The following is a 16,651-nucleotide window of genomic DNA, read 5'->3' on the forward strand; positions in this document are numbered from 1 at the left end:
CGCAAAGCCTGACGTTTTCGTCGCGGGATGCGCGTGCCTTGGAGAAATCCCCGGGATTTCTCCCCGGCACGCGCGCATCACGAGACGGAAACGCGAGGCTTTTGCACATCACAAAGCCTGACATTTTCGTCGCGGGATGCGAGTGCCGTGGAGAAATCTCCGGGATTTCTTCCTCGTGTGAATACCCCTTTAGAGTCTAGCCTGGTCCGTCCGGCGTCCGTGCTCACATCGATCTTGCTGGTGCTCGTGCTCGCGAGCTCACGTGCTCACGTGCTCGTGTAAGGCAAGAAAGAAAAAAAAAGAAAAAGAAATGTTTGCGCAGTCGACAGGATTCTAATCTGTGCGGAAAGACCCCAATGGATTCTTAGTCCATCGCCTTAACCACTCGGCCACGACTGCGGGACGAGTAGGGGGCTCTGAGATGTGGTAGTAACCCAAGAGCTGGGGATGTCATGGATGAAACGTTGCATGTAGCCGCTCAACGTCTATACAGGAGAGGGCGCTGCGGTCAAATGCGTACATATAATCGCGTTAAACTTTGCATGCATTGGCTCAACGTTTATAGATGAGAGGGCGCTGCGGTCAAATGCTCAATTGCGTATATAACCACGTTCCGTACCGCACATTCTCTTTCTGACATGGATGAAAACGAACGAAAGGCTCGGCATGCTGCGGCTCAGCGTCTACGCAGACAAGCACCACCAGGGGCCCTAAACTCGTCAACCACAAAGTTTGAGCAGAAAGTTCGTGGAACGCGCCGATTGGACGTCAGCGAAAAAAGCGCGAAGTCATCGTCGTGATAGACCAATTGGTGCGCTCCGTCAAATTCAGCCCTAACTTTGTGTTTCACGAGTTTAGAGGTCCTGAGCTTCACCCCAATCAACATCATTCACCACGTGAAGATACGGTCAATTTTTTTTTTCTTTTGCGACACGGGGGTTTAGGCGATTATTTCCATTTTAGAACTCTCTAAATTGTTTCTGTTTATGGTTGCTAAACTTTATTTGAGTTTCTCGATTACCGGTGTACGTATGAATTTGGCTTCAAAGTCTGCTGGGTGCAGAAAGGTAAGTAATAAAAATTTAGTCAGGACGTTTCGATGGGCTGTAAGGGGTGAAGGCTCTACAAATATCGGTGCTTGGAAGAGCGGATTTCGTGCGGGAGGGATGATCGTCAGGCGGGGAATAATTGGAGCTGGTTCGGTCCTTTGTTTCTGGGTGCACTCAATGGCTGTTACCCGTTGCGAGTAGGTGCGGGTGAACATCTCGAGAGATTTAGTGGTATGGCGAGAAATGGACTTTGAACCCCTAAAGGCCGGTTGTGAGTCCTCCTGACAAACTAGGAAGAGAAAATAAACGTCACAGCTGAGTTTGAGACCTTCGTGTGTGTGTCGTCCAATCTTTTCTTCCTCAGTCACGGGTTTTCATGATATGTGAAAGTTCCTACGCTCACCCGTATTTTCTTCCCTTATTTCAACAAATAGCGAAATGAGCAGAACGTAAGGGCGCAAGTGTATATCAAACATTTTAGTGAAAAACCCGAGACTGAAGTATTGACAGACGACGACAAGGAAGAGAAGGAGAACGTCTCAAACACAGCTAAAACTTTATCGAGGACAGAACCCTTTATATAGGGTTGAAGAAAGAAAGGAGGAAATTGTCGTATCTTTTGTTGAGAGAGGTGGTGTGAAGAAGGGTTCCCTAATATTTTTTTCATTTTTTAAACCCTACTTAAAGGGTTCTGTCCTCAATAAATTGTTAAATAGCGAAACTTTTTTCGCGTTGAATTACGCATGAACATGACACCAACCCCGAGAGTGCGGGTAAAAACGCCACAAACTCTAAGGGGTCTCAATACATCGTTCTTACATCATTATTCAAGTTTCGTTTCCTCTTTTCACATTTGTTTCGGTCTTATAAAATTTACCAAATTTACTATCGCCTGTGTGATCAGGTACAGCTAACTGCCTTTGCGTAGCGTCGAGCCAAACCCCTTTGTCTTTAAAAAAAGTATAAACGTTAAAGAACAACGAGATACGATCAAGAACTCAATACTCGCTGGAGTTGTACTTTTAATTTTTGAGTAACGAGCGAACGGTATCGATCAACACTCGCCATATTCGTCGGGAATTAATCAACAAGAACGACGAGCTTCGCCACACACAAGATGGAAGCTCCGGACAGAAGGAGAGAGAGATGTGCTACGTTAAAAAGTCGACCTCGGATCGATGCTTGAGCGGCTGACCCCAGCGATTCATTAACCGCAATCGCCGAAGAAGCGGCCGTCAGACAGGAAGCAGCTTGGACTTGAGCACCGTCTCGGCATTGTGTGCCGCCGACAGGTCGCATTAGGCCGGGGCCACGCTCCAACGTGACGACGGGGCTTCTCCCGAGTGGTCGTTACTCACGACGAGGAGGCAGCAGAAAAAGGCCTCTTTAATGAGTCGCGTGCTTCTCGATTCGGGTACTCACGTGACAACTCTAATTTTTGTCTTATTTCTTTGCCTCTGCTTGCCAATATATCAAAGACACATTGACTTTACATTTTTTTTAAATTTTGGCCGAGTTGTGTTTTGTTAATATGGAGCCCGCTAATATGAATTCCCAGCACTATAGACAAAATACTGGAGAACGGATTGACCATATGCGTAGATTTTTGTCCCCTTATCATGTTAAACTCCCATCATGGGCGATGTTTTCAGGAAACGAAGATGTCCGTGAACGCCCTATTCCCACTAAATAGAAACACGGATTTGTTTATCCCCCGAGAACAAAATATACTGTAAAACCCTCAATGTTCGCGAGCCCTTAATTTTCGCGAATTTCACGAATTGAAGAATTCGCGAAATTTAAGGGCGCGCGAAAATTTTGGTTTTGAAGATTTTCAATGCAGGCGCCTGAAATTCGCGAAATTTAGTGCTCGCGATTATGTCATATGTGACAGACTCGCGAAAAATAGGGGCCGCGAAAATAGAGGGTTTTACAGTATTCGTTTTGGCTAGAACTGTCCGAACAAGCTTCTGTCGATCATGTCCCTTATCCACAGGCAGGATATTTTGAGGTCAGTTGACCACGCTAAACTCCAAGAACGATGTTTTAACGACGTAAATCGGACGTGTCTGGGAGCCGAGTTTCGAGTTTAAGGTCCCATCGTGGGACTTTTCGCTCTGTGAGTTAAGTGTCTCAGAAATGTTCAGAGTCTTTTCTGAAACAGTTAGCGCGAGAACAAGTCATCGCGTCCTCTGTCGCCGGTATTGTACCGCCAATTTTGGTCCAGGTGCCTAACTTGGCGTTGTTCACTGCGTGCGCTCGGCTTCGGTTAGAGTTCGGCGATTTCCATTCCCGCATGTTTGGTCAAAAAGGAATAAATCTAGACCATCCGTCTACGCATTGGATGCATCAGAGCGCGGATCAAACAAAAACAACCCAGTAATTGTGCCAATCCCTGAGCCACATTTCGTGGCTGCACTTTGAAACAGAAACCGAAGGTATCCCATCAAAATCTGAAGCACATGACGCTGCGTAATGCATGGGAAAAGTTCGCTGGTTCGTGATACCTTAAATATATAAAAAAAGATATAGGGTTTCGCCGCATGAACGGCCTAGTGTGAAAGAATTGACTCTTGGGATAAGAAGGGTTAGGTTTTCATATATTTTATTTCGAATTCAGTCGCAATGCCGGAGGCATTAGAGGGGCGGGGGGGGGGGGTAGAATTATCAGTTTGTCGGAATCATAAAAATAGGGAATCTGCAGGACATTATATACAAAACGTAATCTAGCAAATGTATAGTCGGTACATCTCATCGGGTGGCTACAACACCACCTTTGTAGGCGACTACGGGGTGACACAATGAAAAGCAGCATTTTCCATTACGTGACATGTTCCGACGGCCAATCACGGGCGCATCTGGCCCAGTCGAGAGGCCTGTAACAATGAACTAATTTAAGCAAATAGTCGTACTCGATTACACAAAAACAAATGCCCAATCGTTTGCTGTATACTGTGCAGTGCCATAGACCATGTGCTCGATCGAACGTTGTTCGAAATGTTTATAGTTAGTTTGTTATTTTTAAACGTGGCCTGTTCAGGAGTCTACAGACTTTTTTTCCAGCGAGGACAAATACATTTATCCAAGGTATAAAAAGGGTGTTTTGGAAACCATATATCCTGCTACTTTTCGGGCCAAAGTAAATTGAAAACCTTGACACAGGCATGGAACTCCGTAAATCAGTTAAGACGTGATTGCCTAAATTTACTAGTCCGTAGCATTAGTTCTGAAACCTTGGGCCACGAATTGTGTAATTGAGCTCTCCCATATTAATACACGACACAGGGCTCATTCGATTGGTCTGCACCAGCCCGCAGCGGTGCAGAAAAATGCAAGGAAATGTATACTTCAAGTTGTGTTTTCAGATAGGCTGCACTCGTAAATCGAATAAGGCGGTATGCACCTAGTGCAGCTGGTGCAGGAGGTGCAGGTAAATCAAAAGAACCCAGAGTCATAACAATGTACTACGAGATAAAATTTCACAGCGACACTGCGCCTCCCTTTTCACGGTACTCACCGTATGCTCCCATTCACAGCGCAGACTGCACATTTAGATCAATGCTTTTCATGTTTTGGACTCATCATTCGTTCAGCTCACTTCGGTGGTTGCAGTAATTTTGTGAACGAGTGCTTTGGAAAAGGTAGATGCTATAGACATTGGTTTCATAGTGTTTTGCATGGAAACCAAACTGGAGTATGCTTTACAGAGTGCTGTGAGGGTAGTAGAGTATCATGCATATGTACACTTCAATATAATGGTCGTCAAAATAGAATGCTTTGAACGAAGACAGCAAAATACTCTCCATGTGTTGTGCACAGTGAATATTGTTCCGGAATGGTGCCTCATTTGTACAGAATGTCAAGAATTGCCAAGACATCGGCAAGGGCCGGCCGCAGTCCTTTCTACAAGAATTGGGAGCTTGAGCAGTCTCGTTTTTGAACTATTGCGGGGGAATCAGCTAAAGGTATGTTAAATTTCTCAGAAATATTTAAAACGCGTATTTAGCGGGTAAACGTGTTGGCTACTTTGCTGACACCCTGCTTGGTCATGTATCTCACACTGCTATAATGATTAAATGACAAATGAAAACCAGTTAAAACATGGAGCGGTAATTATATCGCTTGAGAAGAGTATACGGTAGTTCATTGTGTCATAAAGTATTACTCAAAAAAGAGTCGTTTAGGATAATTCGTGGTGCACACATTCAAGGCAGTCGAATAAAAACTGCAATCAGCCACATTAAGACAATCGGTAGACTCCAGATATTCCAGATTTCCAGACAGGCGGCACCGGAAAGTATTCTTGTACGAAGTCTGTCATTTTCTCGCGAACGCTCGACGGCGTAGGAGCAGTATCGGATATTTCTCATCAAAGTGCAAAAAACGATCAGCTGAAGCTCCCTCGTAATTGTTGTGCAGGTGCAAAAAGTACACTTAGTGACAGCGACTGGTACCGCTCGACGAATCTCGCAACAGTACGTGACTCTAGAACACCATGCCAAGGGACACACAGAAAACACTGAAACATGCGCACATTTCTTAAATACAGTCCAAATTCAAGGCAAAATGAGTCAGCCCAGCTCCCTCGTATTATCGCTTAAACAGATTCGCAGTCCTAAATTTCATCACATGTATTTTTTTGCGCATCTATTAACGGGAAATTTACGAATTTTGTTCACTCGTAAAGGAAACTTACCACAAAATAAAGGCGAAATCAGGAGTACCATATCTGCAGTTCGATGATCGGGTAACGCGGTCAAGCAAGGGATCGATAGCACAAAAAAAAACTCAAAGTACGTTGAAAGAGTTTCATAGAGTCACCCTCAGAACAAGAATCGTATAATTAGGACTAGATACGATTACCATTTTTGACGATGCTTTGGTTTTTTTACTAAAAAGGGTCATGGTTTCATATCTGCCGAGTAGTTAAGATGGGCCATGTATACCCGACGCTGAAAGTTAATTTTACCTTGTTTTTTTATATACTAAAGCTTCAAAAGACATACAGAGAACGATGGTAGTCGACGTTGAAGGGAGGAACTTCCAACAGAACATCCAGGATTACGCAAACTGGGAAACGACGTTGCGGTAAGATAATTACTAGCTCAATGTTCACAGACACTGGAAGGTTTCCGATGTTTTTTTGTTTTTTTTTAACTTATAGAAACGTTTTCATCTTAGATCTTTGATGATATATCCTTCAGACATTCCTCTTGGCCGGGTATTTGCACCCCTCTTACTCGTATGATTTATGGCCCAAATGAGATACTTTAGAACACACTCGAAACTTTTGCGATCGATGTCGTGAAAATGTTCCTACAGCGCTCAGACGAGGCATATTAGCGCAAACAGAAAGCCTCACATTTTATCAGAAAGGTTATGGAGATAAAAGCGCTTTGAAAGATGGGCCCTACCAGAGATGAGATGGTTGAGTCTCATACGCTGACCCGACGTGGTCATGAATCTGTCCCTTATAGATTTCCGTGGACGTGATGTAACAGAGGGCACTATATACAAGGTGAAATATACACTGCGCTGCACGGTGAGGACGAGCACAATATTCCTGACTTCTCGTATCTTACTCATCCACTATTGCAACGAACAATATTCACCGCCGAAAATTGATGCCTTGAAGAGAGTTTACTATGCAGTTTTTTTGTATCAGACCTCCTAAAGGGCAGTAAAAGCGCAGGAAAGATAAGATTTGGGTGTTCCCGCTAACTGTGCCGCACTCCGTACATCATATCTCACTGCTCCACACACAGTACGCACTCACACTTTATCTACGCCACGATGAACACTCAATTAAAACCTTACGCGTGATAAATCAAATGGGCCACGATAACTTTGTGCCATAGCCACTACGATTGCTGCATTTCCAGGGAGTGGTCTTTTTTTTTATGTGTGTTGCCAAATTTAATTTTAGGGCGACTATGACTTACGGTTGCGTCTTACCGCGTGAAATAGTTATTTTCTTTTTTATTGGTAAACCCGATAATAAGCAGCTTTGACTTAAGGCCTGTTCAAACATACGCCGCAGCGCCAATTCAGCGCAATAACCACAGCTCTAACTCTGCGCTGTAGACCAACTCCCCTTTCTGACATCACGTCACTGCGGTGGTGCTGCACTCGGTGCTGCGCATGCGTAGATGCTTCGCCTCAGGTGAATGTGGTTTCTGCGCAGGCTCAGTCCCCACACCCGATGTGGGCAAACACGGCCTTGTTTGTAAACGCTGTGTTAATGGATAGACACAGCGCAGACCTTGCCTCAGCGCCGAAGCACCGCCGATTTCGGTATTTTTTCAGCCCTGAGGTGCATGTTCCAGCCTGCCATTAAAATATCTTTTGCGGGAAGACCTCAATGTTTAATGATAATTCGCCGCCGCGCCACTGTTGCACAAAGCGAGCAGTCAACTATTTTATATTGCAAACTCGATCGACCGGCTGATCATTGAGCTACTGCGTGACCACCCAGAGTCGTAGACGGGGGGGGGGGGGGGGGTGCTTTTGTGGTTTGAACCCCCCCCCCTAAATCCAGCTGACCCTATAATATACACGCGCATTTTGACGCCACCTCCCCTTCTCCGCACCCCAAGTCATGGAGATCCCAGGCACCTCAGCCGCCCCCGTTAAAATTTCCTGGCCACGCCACCGTGACCAACAACTTTGACGCAAAACTAAATTAGCGCGATACTCTCACTGTACAGCTCCGTATATCGGACGCTTGATCCGGCTTGCTTGGCTGGAGGCTGGGATAGTAAAATCGTGTGGCACAGAAGGCAATCCGTCATCCATTCGCTAATCGTAGAAAACTGAGATCGCCGCCTTCCAACTAATCCGATCTCCTTATCACTCAGATCTCTCACTCGTCAAACACAAATATATATTTTTTTTTAACAAAAGGACCACTAACCAGCTACTTCATAGATCACCTACACGTAGACAGTGTCGTGGAGAACGCAACCAGTCCCAAAAATTGGAGTGTGTGAAGAGCAAACGCCACCCGAGCCACACTCCCGTTGCTCTTCTGAGACCTAGAAGTATGTTTGCGCAGCGCCTTCTGCTGGCTGAGCATTACTTCCACGTCGTTGTTCATCGACTGCGCGTCCTCGTCGCGTTCATTTTGGGTCACCGTGTCAGGAACGTTCGAAACGGCGCCTTCGTTGACGATCTTGTTTCCCTCGTCGTCGTCGCCGCGTTGTCCCTTGTCTTCGACAGGTGGACGACGCGGGGGAACCTTGCCGCGCGATGCCGTGCCGAAGCTGGGTTTCACGTAGTCCTCGGAGCAGCCCAGCTGACTGGCACTGAGTCGGGACACCTTGCTCCTGCTCAGGTTGCCCTGGGCTTCGAAGTCGCACTTGACGTGTCGCAGTTCGCGCCGGAACTTGTCGCTCCTGGTGGCATTTTCCAGGTGCAAGACCCAGGCGAGGCGGCAGTCGCAGCTGAACTTGTTGCCTGGGAAGAGAAGGGAGAGAGAAGGGTCTGGATTAGTCACGTTATTCGACAAGTGAGCAGGCTGTTTTGCGAAAAAAAAAAACGGTCACCAACAGGTGATGAAATCTTCCGTGTTTCCATTTACTTATCAGAAGCGGCAACAGCGAATGTCGAGCACTACTGAAGCTCTAAATTGAATACTCGGCGAAAAAGTTGGCGAGATCGCTGACAGCCGCGAATGACCAGCGCCGCGCTGCGATTGGCCATCGCGAAGGTCAAGCACAGCTGCAGCTATTGCGGCGGTTCGAGAGTGCAGCTTAGAGCTCCTGGTCTACTTCATAGATTGGTTGCTCGACCAACGCCGAGGAAGAGAGACACCTGAACAGACGCAAACCCAGCAGTCCTAAACAGGGTTGTAAAAGTTACTTCAAAAACGTATCTAAGATACAACTACAGTTACTCATACGAAAGGGTACCTAATCCGTACCTAGGTACTCGCTTAAAAATGTACCCACGTACAGGTACAGGTATTTCAAAGATACTTTATTTACTTTCCCCAAATTTGTCAGAGTATACCTGAGCTAGCTCGACTTGTAGCGTTTCGAGTACACAAAGAAATAAGGGGATTCTATTCAAGAAATAAAGTGTAGGTACGCGACGATGCACAGATACTCTAAACGGCGTTTATTTTAGCTTAACGATAAATAAACAGCCGACTCGATCGACGTGCGAGTGACGAGAGCAGAGTCCGCCGCCAGCGAAACCACGACCGGCTAGTAGCGGACACATTCCCCCGCCCCACGGTCCAACAGAGACGCTCGCTACTCCGAAAATGATAAAAACGAACAACGCGGGGGCAAAGCTTGCCCTCTGTCCCGAAACCAAGGTCAGCTATTCATGCGGGAAGGGCCCACACTGAAGAAAGGGTCTGCGGCATCCCCCCTTCTGAGTCACCAATGTGCGCCTGGCTGGGCTTTGCTTGTGTGTGAAGTCGAGAGAATCGAAGGCACGTTTTGCGGGTCCACGTCTATTTTTTCGCTGCCTGAGCTCATGCTGCGAGTGAACATCCTGATAAAAAACCTTCAATAGCAAAATGGCAAAAGTTTGGTTTCGGATCCTGCTTTAAAATGTATTTTGGATTGTCAAAGTTGTCAAACCCAAGTCTCGAAAGGTCACGAGTGATGTCCGAGAAACAACAAGCCGTATCTCGGTGTGTCTGAACGGGGTTTCTCATGAGCCACATCCGCATCCGCTAGAGTTCCTCGATATGCTCCCCCGAAGGGGGAGCTATACAGGAACTCTAGCATCCGCAACCGCTTCGCAAACGCATCTCAACAGCCAGTGCGAATGCGCCATCACAGCGAACGCCGCTGGGCGGAATTCACTCGCTTCTCCGCGGCGTATTCGCCCTCCGAGTTCGGCCCTAAATCTTCGTTCGCATAAATCGGACAACTACTCAATTTCCGATCCCTCTTTTTTTATCGTTTCCGGTCTTCACGCGGGGTAGCGACTCCTTCATGCGAGAAAGACCTTTCGAGGCTATTCTTTTTTTCTTTCTGCACTCAACATTACAATGCGAAATATAAAAGTAAGAACATGGCGACATGCAGTTGCTACGGCAAAAATACGCCACATTTGTCTCGCTTAAACCTGCAATCCTTTTCTTAGCAACGCCTTACAATCTATTATCGCTGCGCTGTGATCTGCCCAAAACTCCAATGATCGCCCCCCCCCCCCCCCCCCCCCGCCTCCTCCCCCGATCTTGAACAACCAGGCAGTCGACATCACAGCAACGAAACCGAGGCCCGAGATAAAAGGGAGTAATATTAGACCGTAACAATAATCCCGAAATACTGTATTCGATACTTTCCCGGCGCCTTTGAGGAAGCGTTGTATTCTTTATCGTGTATCGCTATCGGAGCGCAAACATGATCTCCTGAAACTCCTCAGTGACATGTGAACCGGACCGAGAACGACGGCACAGTTTCAACGCCGTCATGCATCGTTACCGCTTGCTCGTCACCCACAGCTGTACCCGACAGGCGCCGCCAAGGGCTCACAGGCATTCATTGTGCTCCCTTGCAGGCGCACGATGACTGCCTGTCTAACGAAATTAATTATTTCACTCGAGAAAATATTCTAACAAAGAAGAGAGTCAATCCTTCTACAGTTTTCCCGAAGCGACACGAACGTGCCAATGGAAGGAAACATTGAGATTAATCGTTATTTTACGTAAATAATACCCTTTATTTCCAACAAGTTGCCCTCGACATGGACACAACCGGCTGGATATCCGTGTGCACTTATGCGCACGATCAAAAAGTGAAGAAAATTTCTGTGCACATGTTAATATAGCAGATTCAAGGAGACAGCAGACGTAAGGAATTGATTTCAGAAATAACTTTCGACACACAAGGACGATAGCAATAAATCTACTAACCATGCCCGTGTAGAAAGTTATCTAATACTAGATACGTAGTTCTTCATAAATGTAAGCGGCAACCAGACAACCGGCAAGCCGGTTGTCTGGGTGGCGCCGTCGCTCATAGATGGCGGTAGCTGTCCAGAGTGTTGTGTCGGCATTTGTTTGCTGGCGGACACGATCCTCGGGAAAATAGCCCTTAACAGATCCGCTGTCAAAAATGGTTCATAGGCTATGAATAGCCTACTTCCATAAAGCCCTGCATGCAACACTGCGCGCGTTGCACTCTGGGAACTAGTGGGCCAGGGAGGAGAGTGGCATGGTTTCGGTTTCGATCGAAACGTCGACAAGAGACTATACACAGAGCGTATCTCATGTTTTCTGGTCCCGAGAGCGTCATTTTTTGTTCTCTAAACTAACCTCAATGACCATATCTCGAAGCTTTAGCTCAAGCCCGAGACGTATAGCTTGTCTTGACTCTTAACACATGCTTTTTTTTTATTTTTGTACTCGAGCCGTTCAGTTAGCGTTTCGAGGTATGTGGGAGCCAGTGCTGGGAATCTCGAAGCTGCGAAGCTCGGGGATCTTGCTTGTGTACGAGTCAAACAGCTGTAAAAACCAATAAGTATGCATATATCGAGCTCGCACCTTTACCGTGTTGCTGGTCAGGAAGTTCGTTTGTTTTTTTGCGTCCATAGACGAAATATAACGTTTTGGAATTACTGTTTTTCTCAATACGCCTGAATATGCAAAGTAAATTTGGAGGCGCCACTGAAAAGCTCAAATCGGACACACTTTTTATCTATTATATGTACAGACCCGCAGCAGTGCACGGAGCAAAGTCCCCACGAGCTTGCATTCCAATATTCAACATCGCATTTGCGCATAAAGTTATCCTGCCAATCATATAGGCACATTCGCACACACAAACATGTTCGTGTTTGAGTTGTCATCCCCTCTTTGATGGCACAAAAATCCTTGGGGGGCATGACAGCAGATTCGACAGGGAAATCATAGAATCATTCGCCATGACCACAGCAAAAAACAACGTGTCAAACCCTTCCCTCCTGCTGACGAAAACTGAGGTTGAATTTTTAAAATCCGAGATAACCCTACCACCCTGACTTCCACTTCGCGTGTTTTATCTTTCCTTCTCTCCCCTTCTCTCCCCTACTCCTACTGGGTATAGTCGGCTGCTCGCTGTTGAAAATTTACTCGTCTGTTGCTAGTTGAAAGATGTAGTTGTGTTGTCCCTGTTTTAATTGTTTATTCTTTCTTCATCCATGACTTAAACCAACACGCTCTTCTACTAAGCAAACATAAAGTCGAGCAGGTGTGTGAAGAATGTCGCGACGTTCACCGGTAGTGGGCCGGACTGGCGTGAACCCCTATGCGGTGCGCCAAACGAACGAAATTATACAAAACGCATTTGACGGTTGTTAATGGCCATAATATTTGTTATGTGTTTGCTTTCTTCCTGACTGAGTATACCGAGATAATTTCAGACACACCGTTCAGACACAGATCTTGGGCGTCAGTAACAGCTCATTCAAAAAGGCTTAGCGATAAGTAGGGGACGCTTGTTGGGGCCTCCGCCGATCTCAGTGTTTGTGAAAAGTTAATCTCCTATCACCATAAAGTTTGAGTGGGATATATATGATGACAAGAGGAAGACATCGTAATAACTTTTGTGCAGTAGTTTAAAAGTTCATGCGTCAACGCTGGGCTCAATATTGATACTCCTGCGAAAATGCGGCTTGCTTTTCGCCCAATGAAGTAACAAGAAGCGGACGTTTGGCAAACAAAATACGTATAAGGCTCAAGGTGAACAAATTTCACTCGTAGTTCACTGGTACTAGACGGAAATATTGAAATTGAGCGCAAAGATGTACTCGTGGGATGAGGTGACTAAGCTACGTACTACATACGTTTACATACGCACACACAATATCCGGTGTTTCGGGAATTAAGGAAAGCACCCCTGTCTTTGTTTTCTATCGCTCGAGAATGAGTGCATGGTACACTCGTGAAAAGTCAGATAACCGAAAACGCAAGCAGCGCATTCGGTCACGGCGCGATGGCATGAAATGAAGCTGCTTAATCGAAACCGAAACTGAGTGGCCAACTGGTTCCCATAGCTTGGTATCTCGCCGCGATGGGGCGCTTCGATTTTGGAAAAAGTCTATTGATATTTTTCGGCACAACCGTTGAAACGAATTTGGAGATTGAAGATTTGGAGGCTGTGTATTGCCTTGTTAGCGTCGACACTAAGCAAGCTTCGCACAAGTTGTGAGCAAATGTCGATTGGCATTACCCCTGTGCACAAACAGCTACCCGCTGATCCATTCTTGAAAAATATTTTAAATGTCATTTTTTTTTGTAATTTTTGAGAATAAGTTTATGCCATTACAGGTTTCGTGCAATTGCCCATTAAATTTTAAACCTCTCCTGTAATGGCCTTCAAGAAAAGGCCTGCACTAATTATAATAATAAAATCCCTTACGGCAACCCCTTCAGTGCTCGCCTTATCTCCGGCAGCACCCGTTTGTACATTAGAAGGTCTCGTCAAAAATATCCCAATCTCGCATTCGCGAACAAAGATCGCCATTTTGTCGACAAGTCTCGCCCAACAAAGGGCTTTGACGTCTCATCAGCAGCGGCCGCGGAAGCGCTCACTTCTTTTATTAATTGCCCGGTTCTAAAACCAAACCCCCACATGATGTTGCAGGCAATCCTAGAAGGCCGTGCATCGAATACTCCCGTTCTGTTTGCTCCGATCGATTACACGGTTGTCCGAGTACTTGCTGACTCGTTGTTTAATTGTCTGCAACGACGGCCCTTTCGGGAGGCCCGGACAGCGACATGACGTGAGAAACAGACACCGAGTGTCATCCGAGCCAAGTCATCCGGGACGATGATAAGCGTCCGAGTCTTTGGATCAATCTTTCCAGACACCTCGTGACCTGTTTGTGCCTTCTGTCGTTTGCATTTATTTTCTTTTAACATGAAACGTTTATAGGTTGGGTTTTCAGGTGAAGTGAAGCCTCAACAAGCATAACCGCGAATTTCTCCGCTAAATTAAAGGGGAAATATGACGTCACGGTGCTTCGTGTCATGTGACCTGTACACGACTTGATCTTATTTAGCATCACAGCGCACCAGAAGAAAACAAAACTCACAAACACAGTCACACTAAAAATAAAAAAATAAAATAAAAAAACCACAACCGCTCAGCGCAGACTCAACTCTTGGCTTGTATTGATTATCTTCTACGTGCAAAGTTTGCTCTTTGTACGTAGAAGAAGAATATAATCAATACAACGCTGAGCGATTGTGATTTTGTTTACGTATGCCTGTGTCCTTGAGTTTGTTTCCTTTTCCGCACTGTAACGTTAGACAATATGAGCCGCCATCTCGCCCAGTCATCAGTCTTAACACAAAATCAGTTTCCCCTCTAGATTTAAAGAAAACATTGACGTCACGTGACATGGTCACGTGATCTATACTCCAATTCAGCTTCCCCGCTAAATATAGCGGGAAAATTGATGTCACGTAACCTACACATAAAATCAGTTTTCACGCAACAAGTCATCACTCCCATACTCTGCCGACACAAGCCGACCCGACAGGGAAAGTCGATGCTCAACGAGTGAATGACTCCATAGGGTGGAGAGCAACCAATAGGGTGAGAGTGGTGGGTGGAGTCAGGGGGTGAAGGGGTCTGGAGTGAAGGGGTGTGGAGAGACCCGGAGGCACAGCTCGAGAAGAAATGCCTGGAATTTACTAGCGCTACACCAAGAATGTTTCACGTCGCAACACAATTGCTGGGCAATTTGAGATATATGGTTTTCCTGGCTCGATTGTTTGACATTTTAGTCTGGTCATAACTGCTGCTTAAACTATGGATTCCAGCCGCAGCACCATTGGCTTCGGAAGCATGAAAGATATAAAAACAGAATAAAACTAGAATATAAAACATGCTGAGATTTTTTTTTTTTTTTGAGTATATATTGTCACGCTAGATGGGTCATCTACAAACACTTAAAGCAACGGTACTATTCGAGTGTTTAGAGGCGTGGCAGAGGTGGCTAGCAGTTTGCGTGAAGGATAAGTTCTGAACCGTTAATATTTTATTTCGTAGGGATCGCGGGGTCGTCGGTATTCGTTCTCTTTGGAACCTAAATAGCTACCTGCCCTCATGTCACCTAAATCAATAGTGTTTGTGAGTTTTTACTTTCATCGTTGTTTACATCCCGATGTCTATGGGTTGTTTTAGTCCGTACCGAAAATGGCATGAAAAGGATTGTCAACCGTGCAATATTTAAGCTTACTAAGATAATTTCCAAGTAGTTTTAAAATATAGCCTCTACATACCTTTGCATAGAATAGGGTCGTAAGCGCTTTATACCGTACAACCTCAACTGAACTGACATGAGTCTGGAGTGGATAACAAAAATAAGTGGAGGACAAATAGGCACATATGTATATAAATGAGAAGTCTCACTTTTTTTGCTTTTAATATCGGTTATAGTATACTTGGCATATCGTACGAATTACTGACCCTTTAAAACCCATGGGACAAAAACGTGCGCGGAATCAAAATTCAGTCTTTCTTTTTTTTACTCTTGCCGAACAAGATGCGCTATCTACGAGGTGTTCCCAAAAACAACTTTACAAAACTTTTTTTTATTTATTTATTTTTATTACGCATTGCCTAAGGCTCACTCTCCGCCAAAATGTAGCACTAGTCTGTCTGAACTAGATGCAAGTTCAAGAACTAACCGTTATCTCAATCCAAAACTACGCTATGCTAAAAATTTCAACGCAAAATGGGGCCCGTTTTTTGAAAAAATGGCCGCCGTATTCAGTCGGCTGCCATATTTCAATTGAAATTTTCAACAAATCGCATCATTTTTATTAAGATCACGTTTATTTCTGAAACGTTGGCTTTGTGTTTGAATCGTTAACGCTACATTCGGGCGAAAAATGAGCGCACGGCATTGCGTAATTTATTTTTAAAACTAAATGTGTAGTTTTTGGGGGGATTTTTTGTAGTTAAAAAAGCACTGGTATATAGGTTCCAAAGCCGACAGTAACAGTGAAATAGTCCAAGGTGAAGCATTGAAATCCACGGAAACAAAGTAGAATTAGATGTTCTTTTTTTAATTAAACGAAAATGGCTCGCTGTGCCCCACTTATCGAGATAGGTTGATTTGCAGAGACAGATAGCCATTACTTCTGGCGGGGTGGGAATCATTCGAATCGGTATTTGAGTTTTTATCGCTGGCTTAGTTTATACGGGCTTTGCGATTGGAATAAAAGGATGATATTGAGGAGGTGGCGCAAGCAGATTAGGGCGAAGCCTTCAGGGGGCCAAGAAGAAAGAAACGAGAGCAGAGAACGAGGGAGAGCAATGTGGAGAGCAAGTCGTCTGCTTCTTACGCAGGAGTTGCGGTGACGTCATAAAGACGCCGAGCTCTGATTGGCTCTGCTTGAAGGATAGTGAGTAGACCTGAAAGCAAGCTGCATTGAGGTCTACCCACTATCCTTCGATCAGAACCAATCGGAGCTCGGCGTTCTGACGTCACCACAACCCCTAGCAAATGAAGCAGACGAACTTGCACTCCGTATAGAATGTCACGCTGGCTCCCACACCGTTCAAGAAGACGCAACAATTAAGCAAATAAAAAAGAGGAAAGGAGAAACACTTTATCAAGTGTGCCTAGAAGAGATGCGTGTCGCAACC

At 45.4% G+C, this 16,651-nt stretch overlaps 1 protein-coding gene and 1 non-coding gene across 2 annotated transcripts in view; both read right to left on the reverse strand.

The window, feature by feature from the left end:
- Positions 1-317: 317 nt before the first annotated feature.
- Positions 318-399, reverse strand: Trnal-aag. The gene has a single exon. It is a non-coding gene; the product is annotated as a tRNA-Leu (tRNA).
- Positions 400-7,977: 7,578 nt separating this feature from the next.
- LOC121835620 (leucine-rich repeat and immunoglobulin-like domain-containing nogo receptor-interacting protein 1) overlaps positions 7,978-16,651 on the reverse strand; it is a 31,465-nt gene continuing 22,791 nt past the window's right edge. Inside the window, exon 2 of the mRNA XM_042290053.1 lies at positions 7,978-8,504. Coding sequence (XP_042145987.1) covers positions 7,978-8,504 — 527 coding nt within the window. The remainder of the gene's footprint in view (positions 8,505-16,651) is intronic.

The sequence above is a fragment of the Ixodes scapularis genome, unplaced genomic scaffold (genome assembly GCF_016920785.2).
Source record: "Ixodes scapularis isolate PalLabHiFi unplaced genomic scaffold, ASM1692078v2 PGA_scaffold15__6_contigs__length_5221840, whole genome shotgun sequence".
NCBI classification, from domain to species: Eukaryota; Metazoa; Arthropoda; class Arachnida; order Ixodida; family Ixodidae; genus Ixodes; species Ixodes scapularis.